The 25,511-nt window shown below is 33.9% G+C and overlaps 1 protein-coding gene across 5 annotated transcripts in view; it reads right to left on the reverse strand.

The window, feature by feature from the left end:
* Nucleotides 1–2,619: 2,619 nt before the first annotated feature.
* The window catches only part of LOC115888829, a 78,647-nt gene continuing 55,755 nt past the window's right edge, over nucleotides 2,620–25,511 (reverse strand). For 2 of the 5 annotated variants that reach the window (XM_030908684.1, XM_030908687.1), the window contains 7 exons: nucleotides 23,394–23,588; nucleotides 19,841–20,051; nucleotides 17,253–17,382; nucleotides 15,351–15,475; nucleotides 6,460–6,628; nucleotides 4,450–4,562; nucleotides 2,620–3,469 (listed from right to left, as the gene is read on the reverse strand). In XM_030908684.1, the coding sequence (XP_030764544.1) occupies nucleotides 3,372–3,469; nucleotides 4,450–4,562; nucleotides 6,460–6,628; nucleotides 15,351–15,475; nucleotides 17,253–17,382; nucleotides 19,841–20,051; nucleotides 23,394–23,588 (1,041 nt within the window). In that variant the 3' untranslated portion in view covers nucleotides 2,620–3,371. Of the gene's footprint in view, nucleotides 3,470–4,449; nucleotides 4,563–6,459; nucleotides 6,629–10,827; nucleotides 10,870–15,350; nucleotides 15,476–17,252; nucleotides 17,383–19,840; nucleotides 20,052–23,393; nucleotides 23,589–25,511 lie in introns of those variants that run through there. The other 3 variants (XM_030908685.1, XM_030908686.1, XM_030908688.1) reach the window with 3 other exon arrangements.

Below are 25,511 nucleotides of genomic sequence, written 5' to 3' on the forward strand. Positions count from 1 at the left end.
TTATAATACACAACTTACGTAATTACGACAGTCACCTATTTATAAAGATTATGTGTTCAAATAAAGAACAACTATCAGTAATTGCCCAAAATAAAGAGAAATATAGTTCTATAGATTTGTTAGACTAACATCACTAAAACAAAACATTAAATAAACGCTCCAAAGAGTCGGTGCACTTTTTATCCAAGTTAGCCTGCCGCGGAAATATAATATTCTTAATTATATCTATAACAGAGTCACGCTAGCCAGAACAAATGATTAATCTGAAAAGATGTGTCACAAAGCTATACATTAAGAGCGACAATTTTGGAGAGGAAATTTGGCAAACCAATTGGCCAATATCAATTTTATAATAAATAGCTCAACAAATGAACATATTTTTGACATTGGTATATTGAAAGTGAATGTAGTAGGGAGCTATTTACAAAATAATAGGCGAAGTTAAAGACTGTAGGAGGTGTTGAAATCACGGTGGGGTTTTATATACTGTCTATCGCTTAGTAATATAGTACATAACTAAAATATTAAAGAAACCAGTGTTCATTTTAAATAACTTAACCATGGATTTGCGGAAACCAGTGAAAAAAACACCGCCAGCTGATATATCCTGGGACGAGCCAAAGGAAATGGTTCCACAGCAACTAATCGATACAACTCCACCACCACCAGCTGATAAATCCTGGGATCAGCTAGGGGAGACGGTTCTACCCTTATCATTCGATACATTTCCGCCATACGATTTATCGTGGGACGAACCACGGCAGGGATACAACCCAGAGGAGTATTGTAAAGCAAATCCTATAATATTACCTACACCGCAAGGGCTAAGTAAAAAACAAAAGAAACATTTAGAGAAACTGAACGTAAAGGCGCACTTTATTTAAGGCACCGCAGTGCTATCTTTATAATTTAATGAATGCTCATTTATATAGTACATAAATAACCATTACGTTATCTCATTGAAACATGTATACCAACAAATCCTCCATATGATCCTCTGAAAAACATGGAACTACACTGATTTTCCTTGACAATATTATTATACCATTATACATATATTTTTTAAACAAAAGTTTATTACTTCCCTTTTTTTATTTAGTATTATTAGGATGAGAATGGAGAGCTTAATGACGTGTTCAGAGAGCTACATGATTACGTAAGGAGGCAATGGATTGAACGTGTCACCCCTAGGCATTTCAGTGTATATAGACAGCGACACAGGACTAATAATGTTATGGAATCATATCATCGGCGACTCAATAGCAAGCTAGTTAGATATCCCGGTGTATGGGATTTGATACGTATGTAATAATTCATGTTTCAAAAATCTACAGGAGTATCAAAACTCTACAAAACAATTGACGTCTTTAGTAAATTATACTAACTACATAAGCTTTACTAGAGGAAATGGTTGATATAGATAGGGAGTTCGTTTTCCAAACCAAAGCAAACAAAACATTTTATACATGCAACGAATGAAAAGCTTTGCAAAGGAAAAAACATTAGGTTAATATTAATTATTGCTTATATGGTCTTTTTAGATAAACCAATTCGAAGAGCCATCTGAAAAGAAATAAGACATGCTAAAGAAGCATGGGCTTAAAAATAGATCTTGAAAAATAGATATTCTTGAAAACAGATATTCCTGTCTCATGAAAATTTCCACCAAAAGAAATATGGTTTTTGATGCTCTTTCATAACACGCAAAAAACGTTCTACATTACAGGGAACTTTTGGAAATTTACTAATAAGATATGCATGATAAAAGATTGATGACTAAATGGAATTAAGAATGCTTGAAAAGGCGTGGCAAACCTACAAGTTTAATTATTATAATTTTTATTGTTGTCGATCCAATAATATATACTTATACATTAATTATTATGTTAGAAATTAACAGAGGTGAACGAATAGCTCAGATGATTTGTCACAAAACAGGTTATCCTTCTGTGATCGAATATTCGGAAATGTCATTAGAAACAGTACGTGGTACAAAGAGTTTCGGATCTTGAACTTTGAACAACTGAGTGAACATATTGTAAAGAACATGGATCAAGTGGATAAGTTACTTAAAATTAAAGAAGATTTTTTAAAATGGCTAAAATATTTAAAAAATATAATTTCATTAGTTAGAAAATATTTAAAATGTAAAAAATCTAACATAAAAAGCTACAATAAAGTAGAATCTAAATTTTCTATACTAAAATGTTTCTAGAAATCTCCGTTTCCTCTCTAGATATGACAGGAAAAAATGGCGGATGCATTGTTAAATATTTGACAAAATTACCAAATCATTACAATGAGAATTTCAACTTGCAAACCAAATTACCCTGTTTTATTCATTATAATCGATCAGATTCTCGCGACAGCCCTTGTGTAAAATTTATTTTTTAAGTAAAATAATGGATGTTTACGAAGTTCGTGAGAAAATTCAAATTGTAAAATGGTATTTCCAAAATAGGTCTTACCGAGATATACCAACAATTTTTTCACAAACTTTTGTAAACAGGCCAATTCCTTCTTTACCTACTATATCAAGAGTTATTAATAATTTTGAAACACATGGGTCCGTGTCCCCACAAAAACAGAAAAAGCCTGATGTGTTGATTAATGATGAACAGGAGTTAAAGCAAGTGTTCATTTGTGCTACTGCGGATTAAAATCCCACGTTTTCAAGTAAACAAATTGCTGGGGTAACAGATTCTTCACCTAGCACGGTTAAAATAGTCCTTAAAAAGAATGGATACCGACCGTATAAAGCGCGCAAAAGTCAAGAAATTTTCCATGAAGACCAATTTCGGCGTACGGCGTTTTGTGACTGTGTAATGGAAAAGGCCAATTTAGATGAAAACTTTATTAGGTGTATAGTTTTCGCTGACGAATCAAGTTTTCCTTTATCGAGTCGTCATAACCCTACACAAGTACGATATTGGTCTCTGGAAAATTTGCACAGATATTTTGAGGTACGCTCGCAATATCCTCAAAAGCTAAATGTTCGGGGTAGTTTTGTAGGGGAGCATATGATTGGTCCATTTTTTATAGAGGGTAATTTAAGTGTTGCAAAGTATTTGGGCTTGTGACAGCAGCAGATTGTCCCTAGAACTCGTGAGTTTATTGGGAGAAAGATTGCACAATGTCTGGTTTCAACAAGAGTGTTGCCCTGCTCACAATACCCGTATTGTTCAAGAATATTTGAACAGTACTTTTCCCAACCGTCATACGGGGATTTTAGGACCGCCTAGGCTTCTGTCTAGCACAAGAAGGTGGTCCTTTTGAACACTTGTTATATTTTTTTCTTTAATTCAATTTTTTTTAATATGGTAATAAAACAGCATTTCTTCGTTTAAAAACAGCACATTTTTATTGTCATGTTACAGGGTTGGAGTACGACACAGTTTCGGTCTCGGTTCAAAAGCGCATTCGCATTTTTTTTCGCCACAAACCTTGCATTTTTTATCGTTTTTACCATCTGAAAAAAAAAGAAAAGAATGGAAAATCTCGCCAGTAGAGAGAAGTGATACATTTTAATATTTTGTGCATATTAAGCCAATAAATTTGAGTAAATGTAAATACGTCGTTAACATATTTTCATTAAAAAAATATATCAAATCTTCTCTGGACGCTTACAGAAAGACAAAACGGTTTGTGAATAAAACTGTTTTCATGTGATACATCAATACAAATTAAATGGGCTAACGCACATTGACGCATCAGTCGTGAGGCTTAAGACAGATTTTGACTCATTTAGGCACAGTCAGACAGATCGAGGTCTAAGCCAAAAACGTTTTTGCTAGAGACAAAGTTTTGATCTTTCTGTGTGCGTCTAGCCGTAGATAATAGTCTGTGATTGATGTTTTTAAATACATATCATCAACAAATTTGAACTAATTGAAAAAGGAAAAGAAATAAACAATTTTAGAAAATGTAACAAAATTTTACATTAAGTAGGGTGTTTGGCTTTGTAACTACTCTACAAATAGTTACACTAGCTTGATAAGGTTAGTGACGTGTTAACTATTATTTTACTACGTGCAAATTGACTCTTTTTTAATCCTAACACTGAAATAGCCAGTTACCAAAAATGCAAATTTTTTGATTAATTTTTATTGCATTATTAGAAAACACTAAGCTCTCTAGCTTATAGACAAGGGGAACAATTTATGTTGGCCATTAAATAAGCAAAATGGCGTCTATTATAAACCTTTGATGTTTCTGCTAAAAAAGTGTGATCTTGAATAGTTGTATTTAAATATTTTAAACAGTTTTTTCTTTTTTTTTGGTTTTCCCAAACCAAACCAAACAATACCTTTATTGTTCTTTTTGGTGTAGTAACGTTTTTTGATCACGGATTGATCTGTTATTAAATAACTAGGGTAATACTGAGCTGTTTCAGATTAGAAATTTGGTACTTCAAATGTGCATGTATTAATGTATAATTAATTAGCCAACCTCTACATAGTAGTTGTTTATCCGAGTCTGGTTCTGCATCTTGCAAAATAGTACTTTCGTCATTATCTTTTTTAACCGTTGCCAATATTTCCGAGTCGACCTCAGGAAGAGTACTTTAAAACAAAAACGTTAAAGTACTTCAGTAAACGTTGATTTTTAGATTTAACCGGACACCTTTTCAAAAACGATGAAATAATTTGATATAGTCCCGCAGAACCTGAAAGTCTCTAAATAATTTGACTTCACTGACGTAATTTTACACTTAAGTGGATCCTCATCCGTGAGGGGTTTGTATTCCTTTGTATTCTTTATCAAATTATATTAATAGGTTATGTTTATCACCTTTTTCAGCGCGAATTGACCTATTTCATCAACTTGAAAGTTTGTCCAGTTATAAACAGGCATGATCGAATGAAAACGACGTTATAATAGTCCCGTAGATGGTTCAGAGTTCACATTATTTTTAATCAGAATTATTCACCACACTATAATCACTATAATCGAATTGGGAGAGTGAATCGTGTACTCAAAAGTATGCATGTTAGAGGCATATGTACAAGAGAATCATCAGAAATGGGATGATCGCTAGAATTGGAATGTTTGGTTGCGAGTTCTCACCAAGTTAATCACAATGACTATTGTGGCGCCCTTTCATGAGTTATAACCCATCATACAGGCTCAAGGCTTCGACAGAAGTTACAGAAGTTAGTTCTCCATCTCCGATATCACTCGTACCAAAGTTTATGGGACGAATGGTTGTCGTCTCGGCGTACTCAGCAATCAGGTGTTCTGGCGTCTCCACAGAATCTGCATTCGCTGTTGTTTCTTAGCTTCAATCTACTTAGGTGTTCGTTGAGGAGACAGTGTCCTGAAAAACCCCGTAACAATCCGAAGATTCTTCTATTTTAAATCAAGGAAAATTGAAAGGCTTGCAAGAATATCTTGCCCATCTCTTGACAGAGTGATTGCTTACTTTGCTTAGCAAGTATCTCAGCACCCCCTGATAATAACCAAAAAATAAATAACTATTTACCTAAAAGTACAAGATCTGTGAGGACTTTTTTTTTGGATGCCGATAAGATAGTTAAGACATTGACTTGAATTTCAGTCCAATTGAAAAATAAATTTGGAATAATATCTAAAATCAAAGGAAAAAGACTTGAGGCTATAAACTTGTCGAGAGAATAGCAATAATTAGCCCAAATTCAGTGATAATTATATCAGGATAGACTGAAATAAGGGAATGAGTCAGTCGGTCAGCCAGGTAGCCAAACCAACAAAACTTGATCGTATTTTCAAACTTCAAAAGAGAGCAGTTCGATATTTATTGGGACTGAGTGAGAACTCACTGCCAGAATTTCTTTCAACATTTCAAAATACTGACTCTTCCTTCTTTATTCATTTTTGAATCCGTTTGCTTAATCCGCAAGCACATATCTGCTGTTCCCGAAAGGCCATCCCACAACTATCCACTTAGGAATGCGGAGCACGATCTTTATCTGCCAACCCCGAGCTCAGAACTAGTTAAAGCCTCAATACTGTACAATGCCAAAAAATGTACAATCATCTGCCTTTGAATATCAAGTCGCGAACTCATACTGACTGGAGAGAGCCCTATATGCCGTGAACGACTTTTTTGTTGATGTTTAATCATGAACAATTTTGAATTTTAAAATTTTGATCATCTCACACACTGGACAAAAGTCGAGTATTTAACAGTTTATAACTCTTAAAATTATATCCATTATTAAATTTTATTGATCCACCTTTTTTGTGTTCTGCAATGTCCATGTATGTTCTATTTGTAATTTTAATGATTATATTTTTTGTGCTTTTTTTTTGTTTTGTAAATGCTTTGTCGATGAAGCTATTTTGGCTTCTTGCACAATAAAGCGTTACTTATTATTATATTATTAAGCACTAATCGAATTGTTATTTCTACGTTGACTCCGACATGGTTTTCATTAGATCACACCCGATATTTGCCTAAGTATTAATTGATCGTCTCACCTATTTTGCGATTTCGAGTTTCCAAAATCATTGAACGGGACGTTTTTTCCAAATTTGCCGTTAACATTGTCATCGCCTTCTGACACTTCTCTACGAATGGCATCGTAGCAACCACAGGTGTACCGATTCTGTGACGGTACGCATTTAGTGCAGGAGCACGGAACATTGTCTAAAATATAAAGCATAGACAAAGAAAGCGTTAGCGCATATTATAAATATGCCTATACGATAAAAAAAAAACTACGAAATGGTGGCATTGTTGTAAACCTACATTTAATATACGAGGCATGTTTTTTAAGTAAGTACCGTTTTGGAATTAAAAAAAAACGTGCAAAGATATCGCAATAAATTTATTTCTACATGAAAGCCTGTACCTTAATCTACTTTTCTACATAATTTCCGTGAATATTGAGGCACTTGTCATAACGTGGCACCAGTTTTTCAATATCCTCCTCATAAAATTCTGCCGCCTGACTGGTTAACCACTGTATCACAACTGTTTTGACTTCATTATCGTCTTGAAGACGCTGACCGCCCAGGTGTTTCTTCAAGTGCAGGAATAAATGGTAGTCACTGGACGCCAGATCAGGGCTGTATGGAGGATGATCTAGAGTTTCCCATTTAAAAGATTTGATGAGATCTTTGGTCCGATTAGCCACATGTGGACGGGCATTGACATGCAGCAAAACAATACCCTTACTCAACTTGCTACGTCTTTTGTTTTGGATTGCACGGCGCAGATTATTCAATGTCTCACAATAAGATGCTGCATTGATTGTCTCATTACGAGGCAGAAACTCCACTAGCAATACTCCTTTTCTGTCCCAAAAAACTGTGCACATGATTTTCCGGGCAGAAATTGTTTGCTTAAACTTCACTGTTTTGGGTGATGATGAATGTCGCCATTCCATGGACTGTTATTTCGATTCTGGTGTGACGTAGGCCACCCATGTTTCGTCACCAGTAACAATTTTGTCTAAAAAATCTTCACCTTCATTGTGGTACTGCTCAAGGAAAGTCAATGCACTGCCTAAACGTTGGGTTTTGTGCAAATCCGTCAACATTTTCGGAACCCAACGTGAACACAATTTCCGGTAATTCAAGTTCTCGGTCACAATACGATACAAAACACTACGAGAACATTGAGGAAAGTAGTCGCACAATGATAAAATTGTAAAGCGTCTGTTTTCTTTTACCTTTTCGTCCACTTTCTGCACCAAATCTTCATTAACGACCGAAGGACGCCCATTCCGTTCTTCATCATGCACATTTGTGCGGCCTTCTTTAAATGCTCTCACCCATTTCCTTACCATTCCATCACTCATAATGTTTTGTCCGTAAACTTCACAGATCTCACGATGAATATCGATCGGTTTTACGCCTTTAGCACTAAGAAATCGTATGACAGCCCGTACTTCACAATCGGCGGGGCTCACGATTGTCGGGGGCATCTTAAACACTCAATAAACAACGTATACAATGAAGAATCAGACTGTACTGGCGTCTGTGCATAGACAAGAGATGTAGGTAACCAGCGCGCATGCGCGGAACGCCGACCGTAGCGCTGCGGCGGCGGAATCGCAAAACGGTACTTACTTAAAAAACATGCCTCGTAGTTATAACGATATGTGTATTCTACAAATTATATAATGGCTATGCTTAAAGAATCTAAAGGTGTCCATTCACATACAGTTCGAGGGCAGTTCTAGGACTGTACGATTTGAACTGAAGATTTAAACTTTGTACGGCCACAATGCAGTTACGTCGAACGATGCGTTTTGGGCCTGTCAGTTTTTGAACTGAAGAAAAACTGTGCTTTCACCACACACACACAAACATATCGTCAGTTTTAATCGAACGATCCTGAAGTAAAAAATGTTTTTAAATACAAAAAATACACTTCTCGTGCTTTTGTTATTTCAAGAACCAATTACAAAAACAAAAAAGCACGTCATATACGTTTCTTCTGTTTGTATTTCGAGTTTTTTTTAAAAAGCGGTTTTGCAGCTCAGAAAATATAATTGGCGCTGCGAACAGGATCCGCTTCACTGGCCTTTAGCGATCTATCGAAGACTGTTGTGTCAGGCAAGATTTCAGTCTTTTGGAAGCATCCATAACAACCTTCCGAAAAGTCCTAGAAGATCCATCGTGGAAATCCTGGGAGCAACGGAAACCCAGTAACGACATTTGCCTACTTGGATTGGAATTGGTCAACCTAGACGTCCCCAACTCTAAAGAAGCTATGTAATTTATGTAAGTGATATTTTTATTTACGAAGATTATTGCAAATTATTATTTTTATTTATGTATCAAGATAGATCACCTTTGAGTAGATCATCATCACCCACATTATTTAATAATATAAGAGTAGAAATGACTAACCCTACTACGTTATCGTACAACGAAATTCAAACTCGATTTAATTTTGCAAAATGTATGGTCCCCGAATATTACGGAGGCTCAAAAGAATTATGCTATTTTTAAAAAAAAATTAGAACAATTTATACAAAATTTTACTTTTACGGATACGACATTAAACAATTATTTTCTAGAATACGTTTTTTTCTCAAAAAGGCGAAGCCAGAGATTTAGTTATTTTAAACAATCCAAAAGATTTTAGCGAGTTAAAAACACTTTTAACGTCTAAGTACACGGAAAAAAATCATTTCTATATTCAAGAACAATCATACACTTAAAATTTTACACTTTCTTTAAGGAGAGTATTCTTTCCATGAGTACAACAAATATTTGGAACTGTTTTACTTTTACACTTGCTTTTTAAATATAGTTATAGTCACTTTAAGTAATTTTGAATCTAAAAAAAAGAATAAAATGACTTATATTTAAGAAAAACTTATATTACTATCAAGTGAATAAATCCTTTAGCAACGAAGAAACTATTATTAAATGAAGTATAAATGCTTTTATATAATAATAAGTAGTATTCTTAACTTTTTTAAAACGTTTACTTGAAATCGGTGTATTAAGACTTTAAATAAGTATATTATTCTCGGCGCGAGAATAACGCCCCATTTCCAAGAGTTACTATTCTTATATTAAGTGACCATCCCCAACAGCAACAACGCAACAGTGCATTCCTGATTCCTATCTTCATTTGGTTTCTGTTTCTCCTCTGCGACACGAGACGCGCCGGGTACTTTATATAAAGTTTTTTTGTTATCGTTTGTGCTTGTGATATGTTAAAATGGAGGACCTTCTTCAGGTATGGGAGATGACGGATTTGATCCCAAAATTTCAAGGTAATTTTAGCAATAATCCTACATTATTTGATGACATTGGTTTGAGGTTAGGGGGACTCCATTTTAATATGCATTATTTCTTATACATTGGTGGTAAACTAGGTATGTACGCGTTTGGAATGATTCAATTATGTTTTAACAATTTCTATTATCGTTTCTCGTTTTCAATTAGCGATGCCGGTGTTCAATATCTACCTATATTGGGAAATTACACAGTTTTATTGTATTTTCTTATTACGAAAAGCATATAATTTGGTAGGTGATGTTTGGCTAATCTAATTTAAAAATATTGTCGGGACCTAGCTGGGGGTTGTTTGCTAGGGTCGCTATACCAGGTTCTCTCTCTCAATCAAAACAACCATTGGATAAAATATGCATTTATTTATAACAATATTCGGGGTTATTCTGGTGGTATTTCAATATTCCATACCTATTGGAAATGGAAATTAAAATTTTTAGCATGTCCCAACTCTATTATATTCATGTATGTTACCGGGCAAACCCGATTTTAGGATAAACTAGTTTTTCTCAGGACAAATATTAACCGGGATCGAAAAACTATATAGTTCTCACAAAATTCGGTAACGTGTTCCCTATGCTTTCGGAGGTTCGGGTTCGATCTTGTTAGAAACTCTTGTTTTGGTAAAATCTTTTCTTAATTTCCATTTAACAATAGGTATGGAATTTTGAAATATCACCAGAATAATCCCGAATATGGTTAATACTTTTTAAATTAGATTAGCCACAAACATCACTTACCAAATTATATGCTTTTCGTAATAAGAAAATACAATAAAACTGTGTAATTTGCCAATATATGTAGATATTGGACAGCGGCATTGCTAATTAAAAACGAGAGACAGTAATAAAAATTGTTAAAACATATTAGAATCATTCCAAACGCGTACATACCTAGTTTACCACCAGTGTATAAGAAATAATGCATATTAAATTGGAGTCCCCCTAACCTCCAACCAATGTCATCAAATAATGTAGGATTATTGATAAACTTACCTTGAAATTTTGGGATCAAATCGTCTTCTCCCATGCCTGAAGAAGGTCCTCCATTTTCACATATCACAAGCACAAACGATAACAAAAAAACTTTATAATTTTATAAACTACCTAGTCGGCGCGTCTAGTAACTAACCTAAAAGTAAGAAGAGGCTTTATTTTATAGTAGGTGATATTACACTTGAATAAAGTAATTATTATATGTACACAAAGAATTTCTATACTTAATGCAATAATTTGCTAATTTACAAATAAGTATAAGTAGTACTCGAAACAAGATTTTATCTCGAATTGTCTGGAGTGTAGTTATAATCTTAATTTCAATACTAGGTAAATCTTAAATAAAAGATAAATTTTCTTAGTTTCTAAGGATAAGGTTTTCTTGAAAAGAAGTATAACTAGATTTGCGGAATGGGGAAACTAGCATATCGTTGGTTCAAGATTAATAATCTTTAAGCCAGTTTAGCTTTTTTACGTGTATAAAGATCCGCGAAGTGAACAATTACTTCTTAATTCATTAACGACTTATCAACTGCCAAACCAAGATGTTGAGCACTATACGAATGAATTAAAAATACGACTTCAAAGGTTGAAAGAAAATGTTCAATTAAATGATGATTCAGTAGTAGCACAAGTTAAAGTGCAATGTTTGATGAGCAGGCTCGTTGTACATTTATTGCGGGATACGTGACCCTTATAATTATATTCACATTGTAGGATACATTATATCTACATTGTAGGATATACGATAATTTACAACAATAAAATAATTATTTAAATTTCTTAAGACGAAATTCAAAGCCAATGAATTTCAATAATAATAATAATAATCATAAGCAAAATACTTTTCAACAAACTCCACATAAACCTTTTCATAATAATAATTCTAATAACAAGCAATCCAATTTTCCCCGAGGCACTATTAATCTCCCAGCTTCTAGACCTGTTGAAAGGCACTTCCCGACTAACAGACAAGTTTTTGGTCGTCCTGCTAATGCATTTAGACCACAAAATAATAATAATCAGAATTTACCTAAACCTACACCTATGTCAGTGTCTACTAGAAACACTTATATTCCAAAACAACAACAAAATCCTCATAACAACAACTATAATCGTAACAATAATTATAATCATTTTGCTAATCAAGGGAGAGCTCATCCTAATATAATTATAGAAGAAGTACATACGAATAACGTTAACGAAGAACCATTAAACGGAAATTCCTCATCGTCGGTAATAGACGAACAATTACAAGCAAATTTTACCCGCCGAATAAGAAAACATAACTTAGATTTAAATAATTACAATTCGCGTACCCGACTTCCTTTAATTATTAGTAAAAAATATAAATTTTAATTGACACACGCGCATCATTTCGGTTTTCTCCTGCTTTAAAAATTCCAATTTTTAAAGAATTCGGAATAAATACTTTAGTTGAGTTTTTAATTTTACCATGGCACACAAGAAATATGATTGTTTATTAAGCTTTAAAGATTTAACTGCACTTCAATGTACGATTGATTTAAAAAACAATCTAGATATAAATTATTTCGAGGATATTAATGATTTTTCAATAAATATAAATGTTAATGATGGAAATGTGTTAGTTCCTTCAATAAGAATAAATGAAAATATTATATTACCGGAGAGTATTTGTAAGGCAAAAAATTATAAGGTTTTCTTACCTATCGAGATAAATAATATAGCTACTAATGAAATTCTACCAGTAACCCCCTTAGAAAATTACTTAGAGGTACAACAAATGGAAGAAAATGAAAGTAACTCAATAAAAATTAATGAAATCATTAGAACTAACCATATGAACGAAGAAGAAAAATCCGCAATTATAAAGTTATGCTATAAGTACAAAAATGTATTTTTTAACCCAAAAGAAAAATTAACTTCGTGCAATTTAACAACACAACATATTAGAACGACGAACCAATTTATATAAAGAACTTTCGATACCCGTATCATTTAAAAAAGGAAATCCAAAATCAAGTAAAAAAATTATTAGACGACATAATTAGACCTTCGATATCTCCTTATTCTAGTCCAGTGTGGATTGTCCCAAAGAAACTAGATGCTTTAGGTCAAAAGAAATGGCGTATGGTTATAGATTTTCGCAAATTGAATGAAAAAACTATAGAAGATAAATATCCGTTACCACGCACTGAGGAAATTTTAGAAAATTTAGGGAAATGTCAATATTTCAGTACGTTAGATTTAGCACAAGGCTTTCACCAAATTCCTATGGATGAAAAGTCTATAGAAAAAACAGCATTCACTGTGGAAAATGGCCATTGGGAATACGTACGCATGCCTTTTGGATTAAAAAACGCTCCGGCCACTTTTCAGAGAATGATGGATCATGTTTTACTCGAATTTTTACACAAATCCTGTTCGCAGCGCCAATTATATTTTCTGAGTTGTAAGCCGTAGCTCGTAATAAACGTTTCTTCTGTTTGTATTTCGAGTTTTTTTTAAAAAGCGGTTTTGCAACTCAGAAAATATAATTAGCCTTTCTGGGTGAAAGATTGGTTGTTACAACGTGATACATTATCTCATATGAAGTGCGAAAATTAAGATCTAGTGCAACAGATGACCTTAAAACCTACCTCAGAATGAATGACACATCTTTTGATAAACTTTTAAAGACGGTTAAGCCCTTACTATCAAAGAAAAATACAAAAACACTTGGATTTTCGCGTTTTTTAAGTTCTTTTCGGAAAGCAATTCGCAAATTGCTTATTCTTTTCTTTACAGAATCAATAGTTTTATCAACAGTTTTATAAAATTCCAACAATTTTTCATAAGCTTTAGTTTTTTCCTGTTTGTCTGAATAAACTTTATTTTTAATTTTCTACAGACAGCGCAATTGCCTATACATATCAATAAAATCGGTTAAAAGAGTCGTATTATTACTTAAATCGTTCATCTTGATATAGTCTGTGAAACGAATAACTTTGAATTTGACAGTTCCCGCGCGCTTTTCTAGTGTTAATTTTATTAGGTTAGCAACTTGCGGCCATGCTGACGCAATGCCGTCTCTAATAGAACAGCCAAGGAGCGAGATTTATGACGTCACGCTAGATAGATACTACGGATTAATAAATATGTTGTAGAATACATGGAAAACATAATTATTCCTCGTATTTTTGGTTTGTATTTTAAAAATGATATAGTTTACATGAAATATATATAATATACAGTTAATAACTTTTTTAATAATATTAATTTATTATTATTTATTGTTTTTGTTTATTTTTAATATTATGTTTATTTTTTAAAATTATTATTCTTAACACTAAATCTATCTACATTGATTATGACTGAAATCGTACTCCATCCTAACTAACCTAAATCCCAAGAAAATAAACAATTTTAGAATAATTTTACATATAAAATGACAGCGATCTTTATTTTATAGCCATCGCTTCTTGATATTGATATTTAATGACATTAACAGTGATACTTAACTAAAATATACATATAAATTTTGTGAATGCAAATAATAATACATCAGTATTTAAATTAGGACGATTTTCAAACCCCAAAATTTAAAATATATTTTACATTTTACTCATTATCATATGTACCTATTCATTATTTGTATATTGTAAAACATTTGCTGCATTTGTATGATTTATAGTATATTTGCCAAAGTATTTATTACTATAAATAGGTATATATATTGTATTTATTAACTGTATATTATGTATATTTCATGTAAACTATATCATTTTTAAAATACAAACCAAAAATACGAGGAATAATTATGTTTTCCATGTATTTTACAACATATTTATTAATCCTTAGTATCTAACTAGCGTGACGTCATAAATCTCGCTCCGAGGCTGTTCTATTAGAGACGGCATTGGTTTGATATTTAGAAATATCAAAAGCTGATGACATTTTACTTTTGGCAATTATGACATTTCGTGTTGATTTTTGCAAGAAGAGGAAGTTTTATTATTTTCCTTTTCTATTTCACGAAAGTAAAAAGAGTCTCAATTTAAAGAATATCAGTAACTTTTTTGGTAGAGGGATTTTATATTTGTCATGTTGGTAAAAAACAACGGTCAAAATTCAAAGTTATTCATTTTATAGACTAGAGTACAAAACTTCCAACTTGTCAAAAGATGGGAACGTACGATTAGAACTGTCGATTTTTCGCCATACACTTCAGTGGGCCGTGAGATTCAAGCTATCTTCAGATTCAGACCTATCGACGGTCTGTATGTGTATGGAGAAATTTTAACTGAAACAAATCGACAGTTCTGGACTGCCGGCGACGTGTATGCAAAACACCGACAAAAATAACAGGCTAGTAAGCCTCTTATTTTTGTCGGTCTATTCAGAGATTGAGTTTCGGGACGCGACTAGGTCTAACAACATTACTCATGCCACTGACTACGGCTGCTGAATTTTTGTATTTGTACTGGTAATTTAAAATAAAAATATAATAATAATAATTAATAACTGGTTTAAATAAGAAAATAATAATAAATAAAATTCAAAAATTCAGTATAGTGTAAAGAGGTATCAGTAAAATACAACATTGGTGATACCGGTCCTCAAATGACAACAGTATGTCGATTCTGAACGGCCTACCTTCCTTATATCGCTGACAATTTTCCATATAACAAAGAGGTACAGCAGGAACCTTTCCGGTTTTGAAGTTAAACCGTTTATTTGTCGCTACATTTTGTAAAGGCACTTGAGAAAATGTAGTAAATCTGAAAAAGAAACAGACAGGGTAACAGCATAACAGCATAAAAAGAAGACAGAGTTCCCCAATTATCGCTTGCATACTTTCGTAAGAGTTTCCGAATAAATACCGTGTAACAGATTATTTCCTTTATATTATAAAAAACAGATTATTTCCTATGTCCTTTACGTTCAAGTCGATGTTTTCGGTTGTTAGTTTCGGGAGACGATCTTTTTAACAGGAAGTAATAAAACAAACATCTTTCAAACGTGAATATTTTTAAATTCCCAAACTTATAGAAGGACGAAGCAAATAAACTGTAGAACTTAGAAGTAAACAGAAAAATTGTAAACATAGACCTTAGATAAAAACGCTGGGACGTTGTAAAACCAATAACCACCCTTGATATCGCCGGATGTTTGTAAAGGATCTGTGAACTTTAGAAAAGCACGTACCTAAATGTAAAAGGCGCCAAACGAGAATGAAATACGTAAAATGGTCATAGGACTGCCATCTAACAACGGGAGGTCGAACCAACTTGGTTTGAAGGGCGGCGTCAAGCTGACCAATCAAACAAAGAACAGTACCTTTAGGGATGATCCTATTGGCTAAGTACCGAATGCACCACCCTTCAACCATGTAATGTTGGAACCTCGGGGCTGTTTTTAGGCACAAAATTTAGTTCGGTTTGAGTTTCTAAAAGACACGGTTCTCCCTCGGGTTCGCGAAACTCGGTATGGTTCACGATGTGACCCCCTGTAGTTTTTAAGTCCTTTTGTCAAATGTTTTTTAATTTCTGTTTTATTTTAATGTGTTAATATAGTAACGAAGACACCAGACAATTTTCTTGTATTTTTTCCATCTTTTTTTTATTCTGAGTAATAATAAGTAACTTAATTTTTTTATATATATATTTTCTTTTTGTTCTTTATTTTTTTTCTTTAATATTAAATTTAAATGTTTTCTGAAAACTCGGCAGTTTTATTTCTATAGTAAAAAATTACTAAGTGTTAAAAAAGTATAAAAGTAAGATCATTATGAACGAGCACAATATCTCCAGAGCAGTCCAGAAAAGACTCCAGAAATGAGCTACAGATTTACAGACAAAGGTTGGGCCGCAATTAAGGTAAGTTATAGTAGATTTGTGTAACTAACATCATCAACACAAAGCATTAAACATACGCCCCAAAGAGTCGGTGTACTTTTATTCCAAGTTTGCCTTCCGCTCAACTTAATTGTTTTTATAATTATAAAATAGTCACGCTACCCATAGACAAGTGATTAATCCGAAAAGATTTGTCACAACCGTATGATCGAATAAAAACGGCGTCACCGATGGCTATGAAATGAAGATCGCTGTCATTTTATATGTAAATTTATATGGGAAATGTCATCGATCGTCATTTCCAAGCCAACTGGACGCCGTTTTTATTCGATCATACGGTATAATAACTATTAAGTGATTGTAACCATTTACAACATTAAAATTGTAAAATTTTTATTGTTACGTTTTTTTGTGTTCTACAATGTATGTATGTATGTATTGTTCTATTTGTGATTTTAATGACGTTTTTTTTGAATTGTATGATTTGTATTGTATGATATTTTTTATTATTTGTATATTTTTTGTGCTTTTGTTTGTTTTTTAAATGCCTTGTCGATGAAGCTATTTTGGCTTTTTGTACAATAAAGCTTTATTTTTTTTTCTTTAATTAGATAAGGCTTTGAATTATCCACAAGGAATCCAGTAAGAACGTAACAATATAAATTTTAAAGTATACATTCAAAAGCAGTTTAATACACACCTTCTAGGTCTGTTTCCTTCAAAAATTCCTTTGTCCGGTGATGCTTTTTGGTAGAAGATCTTGTTCTCTTCACTGAAAGATTTTGCAGTATTTGGAGGATCCTTGCTTGGCGACGGGTAATGAATGTTATCTAAAAAATGATATGTCTTGTTACTAAATATGTGCGCTTTGTTCCATTGGTGTTTGAGTAGACTGTATCTGAGTAGTTTCCTGACAATGTTGAAAAAAAAAGTTGTTTGCTATCTGAATTACGCAAAACTTGAGGCAAACAGTTCAGCCAACAGGAAGTCTCTTATGATCTAATAACTATGACTCTCAAATTTTGGATATACTAGAGTTACATACAAATTCTCATCTATATATCTTTTTTTCCTTTAACTGTATATGCATAACATTATTTTTAAGAATTATATATTTTGTCATGAAACAGTGGCGTATCATTAATTAGCTCATTAATTTATGAATAATTAATTTTAATCATTGAAAATGTGTACTTGTTTCCACACTACCCAAGAGGTAAAGTACATTAACGTGGTCTCCCCGGAGGCCTACTCCACTAGGTAAATTAAAAACTTTAACTTATCTGCACAAGCCCGACGGATCTGCCTCATTGATGTTATAGCCGATCGTGTCTGCTGTGCTGGGCTCATCAGGGTGGTCATACGTCCAACTCTTCATCTTCAGCCGCCAGAGGGATATCTACAGGCAAGTCCAACTCCTCTGTAGTGAATCGATATTTTTGCAAATAGGTATAAATATTTAAATAAAAATTAAAAATTTTTAATTAATTAAATACAAGGTCAAGTTTTCTTTAAAAATCTCCAAACAGTAAGTAAAAATTCTTCAATACTCTGAAAGAACACATTCCAGGACTCGTCATAGGCGGCCTGATTTTCGAGGTCAGAAAACAAAATTCCTTAGAAAAAATGCACCAATTAGAACGCACGTAGCCATCCTAAAGAACGGTGGGACAATAGATTCTTCGAGAGAAGTGGCAAAATTTTACATATAAATACGGGTCCAGAAGTTCATAAAGGTAGTCTTTGGGCAAATATCAGTTGCAGCTCGTCGTAATGCCCAAATGTTGACCGGTTTTTATTTTATATTATTAATTTAATAAATAAATATTCTAGTCGGGAGTTATAAAAGTTTTGAACGTAACATACTAGATTTTCAAGAGTAAAATAAAATATTCGGGAAAAACATAGCGAGAGAAAGAAAAAAGGAAATATTAAATTAGTTGACTGATTTCGTGAAGAAAAATATTAACGGTCGAGTTTCAGCGAGTATAAAGAAAAAGGTGTATATACAGAGTCTAACTAGCGAGTCGCGTGTCCGTGTCGAAATAAGTTGAGGAAGGTCGGTATTAAGTGCTTTACGAGTATTGACCCCGAAAGCAGAGATGATACTTAAAAGTAAGCGATAGACGATAGACAAGTGTGTTATAAAAGTGACTGTATTTTTGAACGAAACTATAAACTGAATGAACCAAGAACTTATGTAATAATCGATTTTAATTTACTTATAACATTTCTTTTTAAAAAAAGGCATTGGCACTGGTGGTTTAGTTTAATAAATATTTTGCATAAACATACTACAGGGTTTTTCTGTGTTAAAAAGGTATAAAATTCATGTTAAATAAGCTCCCTTTTCAACAAGTCAAATTTAGTACAAGAGCAGGAACCCAATAAAGGACTCATCTGGTGGAAGATAAGAAGAAGAGTGTTTTTGTAGACGCCAACGGGGGAATTGGGCGAAATTAAAGTAAGTGAATATTATTTTCTTGCGCCCAAAATTGGCGGTCGCTACACCTCTTCATCGGATTCATCGAATGACACTTCAGTGACGTTGTCACAGAAATGACGTTGTTCCCATTGCAGTATGCACAAATCATTGAACATTTTAATCCTGCTTTTCTGCATCCGCACGCTTTACCACAGTTGGTGGTCTTGCATTTACAGGATAAAAATGCCAATAGGGATTTTGAAGCTGGATCTTTCAACGTTGTGACTGGAGTAATGCCTGTTTGTGTTTTCTTCCAACCCTATTCTTTGGCATCTTTGGTACAACCAGACCAATGCTGAACCTGGTGGTAAGTTCGCAATGAATGCTGTCCAGCACGACAATTAATTATTCACAAATTAATGTGCGAATTAATGATACGCCACTGTTTCATGACAAAATTGAAGAAACTAAACTAAAACTAGTTTTAGTGAACACTAATCGACATTTGATTTCGGAAACTCGACTATATGTATATCATACTTTACGAAAAATTGTTAAATTTCCAGTGATTTTGTTCGTAAACGGTTGACTTTAGCGAACATTTTCATATAACCTTTTTATAGGAAATTTTATTCTCTTTAATTTTGCTCTCTTCAATTTTTTGCGAAAAACGCATAGTTTTTGGGCGCCATCTTGGCAAGATGGCGGCGCCGGCGGCAAGTCTGGAGATGTGCATTTTATGGATTTTAGTTAGAGACCCCAAAACCTATAAACCTGCAAAGTTTCAAAACTTCCGGACTTTTTTCCAAGCAAGCCCCTTTTTTGATCCCCAATGACTGAACTATTGAGTAAAATTTACGAACCCATAGCATTCAAATCCACCTGATATTCTTCTAGCAACTTCTCGCCGCAGGGTAGATGCGTTATGAAGTCGTCCTGATCGAGCTCGATTTCTAACAGATCGACTTCGTCTTTGTTTTCGTCGTCATTATCATTCAATGGATCACTTTTGCCGAAAAGTCTCGACTGCATGATAAAATCCAGCTGTTTTCGTATGTTATCATTTGTAGTTATCTAAAATTCAGTAAAATATACGCTTTTGCAGATCGTACTCATGAATAAAGAATTGACAGACATTTTATGACAACTTTCAGGACGATAATTCAATTCAAAAAAACCAGGCATTGTAATTTTAATTCGCAATGGATTGATCAAAGTTTTATATACAGGGTGGTCCGAACTGTATTCCGTTATATTAACTTCGGCAGCATATTCTTCGAGAGAGAGAGGGGTATTGATTTATAGAGCGCATCAACAGCGGGGGGTTTTTTAGCGCTCAGTAACAAGCTTTACTCAATGATTATTTTTAATTATTTTAAGTTCGTTATGTTGATGCTGTCTAAGAATTCCATAACTTTATTAATCTTCGAAATGTTAAAAGGCGCGAAAATATTCTCATAGGTAACAGCATTAAAGAATCTAGACCTATGGGAGGCAACAGGTAAGCATTCAAAAAGAATGTGTCTCATTCACATTAAGTTACTGCATAAGAAGCATTTCGGAAGGGGTTCGTTTCTGATAATATATGATTTGGTAAGATATGAGTGTCATGTGAGGGTTCTAACAACTTTAAAAAAAAGATCCGCGTTAAAGAGAATATATATTTTGATACAGATGAAGAACTGGCATATGTGATCTAAGTTTATTAGTTCCCTCGAGGATGTCCCATTCATTTTGAAGTATATTGAAGAACACTTTTTTGTGGAAATTTCTGAAATCGACAACGGATGGAGTCCCTTCAATATTATGTAAGAGCGTTGCCTCGTTAGCCAGTTTGTCTGCTCGGTCGTTACCAGCAATGTCAGAGTGTTCAGGAATCCACATAAAGTTAACATTGTAGTTTCTTTCGGTAAGTTTATATACTAAATCTCGAATGCTGCAGGTTAGAGAGTTTTTGGAGTTTAAAGAAGCAATACTGTTGAGGGAATTAAGTGAATCAGATTCTTCTTCTTACGACGCCGTCTCCTTTCGAAGGTTGGCGATCCAAATAGGTAACGTCATTCTAGATACAGCCATACGAAATATGTCGATTGATGAGCAACCAAACCATCTACGAATGTCCTTTAGCCAGGAATTCTGGCGTCTGCCGATAGATATTTTGCCCTGGACTTTGCCTTCAATTATTAATCTGAGAAGTTCATACTTTTTACCCCTCGTTATGTGGCCTATGTAGCGTGTTTTTCTTTCTTTGATGGTAAGCATGAGTTCTTTCTGTTTTCTCATTCGATTAAGAACCTCCACATTTGAAACTCGTTGGACCCCATGATATTCTTAATATACGGTCCCAAATATACATTTCGAAGGCATCTAGTTTTTTTTCTAACGATATGTCAAGGGTCCAACTCTCACACCCGTACAGGAGAACTGAAAAAATGTAGCATCTGACCATGCGTACCCGTAGCTCCAAACTCAAATCTGACCTTGTGAAAAATTGTCTCATATTTATAAATGTTTTTCTAGCCTGTTCTATGCGGCTTCTAATTTCTTTCTTCGGGTCGCATTGATCATTTACAATACACCCCAAATACTTGTATGAAGACACTTGCTCTACTGGGTCGCCGTTGATATCCAGGTGAATCTGCACAGGTGTTTTGGTGAATGCAAGAACCTTCGTTTTTGTAGTATTTATGAGGAGACCGCAGTTTTCACTATGCCGAACTAATTCATTCATTAGCCTCTGCAAATCTTGTTCATTCTCGGCCAGCACAACTGTACCGTCGGCATACCTGATATTATTGATCACTTTCCCGTTAATCTTAATTCCACATTCGATTCCTTCTAGAGCTTCTTTGAAGATAGCCTCTGAATATATATTAAATAAGAGCGGTGACAGCACACAGCCCTGTCTTACACCTCGTTTAATCGTGATTTCTTCTGACGATGTTCCTTCAATTTTAAGCACTGCGTTTTGCTGCCAGTAGAGATTTGTAATCAATCGAATTTCTTCTCTATCTATTCCGGTTGTTTTGAGGACTTCTATACGTTTTTGATGGTTAACGCAGTCAAAGGCTTTTCTATAATCTATAAAACAAGCGATTACATTGACATTCATGTCTCTGCAACGCTGAGTGATAACGTTTAATCCGAATAACGCCTCACGAGTACCTAGGCCACTGCGAAATCCAAATTGAGTTTAATGGAAGGAAAACGATTATTTAACTTAGAAATAAAATTATCTATGGTGTCTGAATGTGTGTCAAAAACAGCAAAAATATCATCCACATACCTAAACCATACTCTTGGAAAATACTCAAACTGATTCTTAGCCTCCACTTCAAACCTGCTCATGAATAAATTAGCCAAAAATGGAGACAATGGATTACCCATTGCTGTACCTTCCCGCTGTTCAAAAAAGTTGTTATTAAATTGAAAACAATTTTGTTTCATACATAACGATGTAAGCTCAATATATTCAGTCACAGTTTTGTTGTCGAGACCATTTGCGTTCAGTAATTCCTTCAAGTAGCCTAAAGTATGTGGAATTGGAACACTTGGGAACAACGAAGATACATCAAAGGAGACCAAAATTTCACCTTCATGCAATGTTATATCTTTAATTTTGTTAATGAATTCAATATTATTTTTAACTGCGAAAGAAGGTTCATGATCAGGTAAATTTTCGAACTCCCTTGATAACCATTTTGCCAAATTATAAGTCGGAGAACCTACAGCCGAAACAATTGGGCGCATAGACTTGTCCGGTTTATGAATTTTTGGCAAAGCATACAATTTTGGTAATTAGGGATTGGATACTTGCAATTTCCTCTTTAAAGAGTAATAAACACAAATCAAGTTAAAGATATAAAACACAATACAATAACACCGCCACTGGATTTTTCAATAGTAGTGACTGTTTCTACTATTCCTAGAGAGGGGCATAAAGTTGGAGGTAATGGCGACAAGACGTGCGAGAATCTCGACCAATCAGACTGGTTGAATCCGGGATGCCATGATGAATTTTGTCAGCGTGTGCCAGCTTACCCCAAGCGGACGTTATCTTAAGGAAATACTTTCACCTTTATAATAGGCAGAATGAACGAAATCAGTTAATTAGATAAATATACATTATTACAATAAGAACTACGTCAACATATTAGCCTAGATTTGTATTAGACTAGTTTTGTAGAGATATCTGGATGTTTCAGATTTTTTTAATTTACAAAGTTCCATATTAACTGAAATAGGATCCTTCCAAGGAGGGGCAATGTGTCGGAAAAAGTGGATACAGGGATATTAGGGAATGTTTTGTTGGGAGGAAAATAGGTGGTATCTTATATTAATGCGGCGTTGGTATTTTAGATGAAGAATATGCTGCCGAAGTTTGCGGAATCTTCGGACCACCCTGTATATTCTTACCCGTATAAATCTTATAAGCAGCTTATCTAGATCTCGTTTTTTCGCCTCTTCCACAATTCCATCCTTTTCCAGCACGCTGAACATCATACCGTTAATGTAAGGTAGGCAACACTCGTTCTCGCCCGAAATGAATTTTTTGATTAGGTCGATGACTTTTCGTGGAATTTTGGCAGCTCTCTCTTTAGCCTCATCTACCTTAAAATTGAAGTATCACACAAATCTAACATCTACCAAACAATTGGAAGTATTCTTAATATTTTGTATGGCTTACTGTTCTTAGTATTATCGTAAGAGTATTTAGTATTATTGTGAATTGACGTGATGGTTTGGTTTGAAATTTATTTTTTTATTATTATATATATATATAATATATTTATATTATATATATTGGTTTGAGTTTTATTTTTGCCAATTTAACTCATCGTTAAATTGGCAAAAATAGGGAATTATTTAATTTAACTGCAGAATTATTAATAATTAATATTTTTAAACGAAATTTGGTACAGAACTGTTTTGGGGGATGCCGAATGTAGGGGTGTACTCAAATTTTTTGAAAAAAAATCGCTAATATGATTTTGCAAATTTTTCACCACAAAAACTTTATTAAGTAGGCCTTGTTTTTTGTGAAATAACATGACATTGAGCCCTAAAGTACATTTTTTTAAACTTTATATTTGAAAAAAAAATCATCAAAATCGGACTATAAACACAGATTTTATGGAGGGTGCCCGGTCTTGAGTGGGTCACACTGTATATGCACTTGTTCCAAAGGTATGTTATTAATGTTTAAATTTCCACTTAGTACTAGGTTTGTCATGTATTGTGTCTTTGACAAGTTAATTTTCAAACCGACTTTTTCCGAAGCATCGTTCAGCATATCCAGCATATTCTGTGCCTCCTGTATTTTGTCTGTTATTAAAATAATGTCATCTGCAAAACAGAGACGATTTATGAATTTGCCATCGATGTTAATTCCTGTTGAATCCCAGTTTATCATTTTTAACATACTTTCTAGCACAGCAACGAATAGTTTAGGGGACAGTGTGTCGCCTTGTCTTACCCCTCGATCGATATTGAATTTATCTGTGCATTGATTTGTTGATATTCTGACGTTTGCCGTGGCATTATCATATATATGTCTTATGATTGAGGAGTATCGATGATCGATGCGACTCTCACTTAGTGTCTCTAGAAGCTTCCGCTGGTCTACCGAATCGAAGGCCTTCTCGAAATCCACGAAGACAAGCTTTAGTGGTCTATTATACTCAATGCATTTCTCGATAAGGACCTTGACTGTTAGAAGATGGTCATTTGTTCCGTAACCTGATCGGAAACCTGCTTGTTCGCTCGAAAGAAAAAAGTCTATTTTATTTGTCAAACGCTTGGTGAGTATTTTAGTAAATAATTTGTATACGTGGCTAAGAAGGCTGATGGGCCTATAGTTTTTAAGGTCTGTAACGTCACCTTTCTTGTGTACAATAATGATGGTTGCGTTGTTCCACTGTGATGGGGTTATTTCTTCTTCAATGCATTTATTAAATAGGACATTTAAAGCTTTGATGATTTCTGGTCCTCCTTCTTGGATTGACTCTATTACTAGACCATCGTCGCCGGCAGCTCTATTGTTTTTCATATCTCTAAGGGCACTGATAATTTCTTCCTCGGTTATTTCTGGAATTTCTTCCGACCCCTGATTTATTACCTTTCGGATGTCGGTTCTGATCCCCTGCTGTTTTGATGTGTAAAGTTCTTGATAGAAAAGTTTTTCGTTTGATTTAGAAAAGAGTGTCGGATTTCCTGTTTGTGTGTTACTATGTTGCCGTGCATATCCTTGATCTTTTGTATTTCTTTTCTTCCCATTGTACTATTTCTCAATATCTTCAAACTTTGATTCTTCTCTATGACTTTCCTAATTTTTTCCGTATTCTGTTGCCTCCTATGCTTTCTAATTTCTTTAGATATCTCTTTGTTTAAAGTTCTATATTCTTGTGTACTCTTGTCCTCCATATCTCTTCTCTGTTTCATTAAAAGTTTTGTTCTTGAGTGGAAATTAGCAAAGAGAAAAAAAAAGAGTGGAAATTAGCAAACAGAAAAAAGGAATACACCAATAAAACGAAA

This window comes from Sitophilus oryzae, unplaced genomic scaffold, assembly GCF_002938485.1.
Source record: "Sitophilus oryzae breed Bouriz unplaced genomic scaffold, Soryzae_2.0 scaffold_808_pilon_pilon, whole genome shotgun sequence".
Lineage (NCBI taxonomy): Eukaryota > Metazoa > Arthropoda > Insecta > Coleoptera > Curculionidae > Sitophilus > Sitophilus oryzae.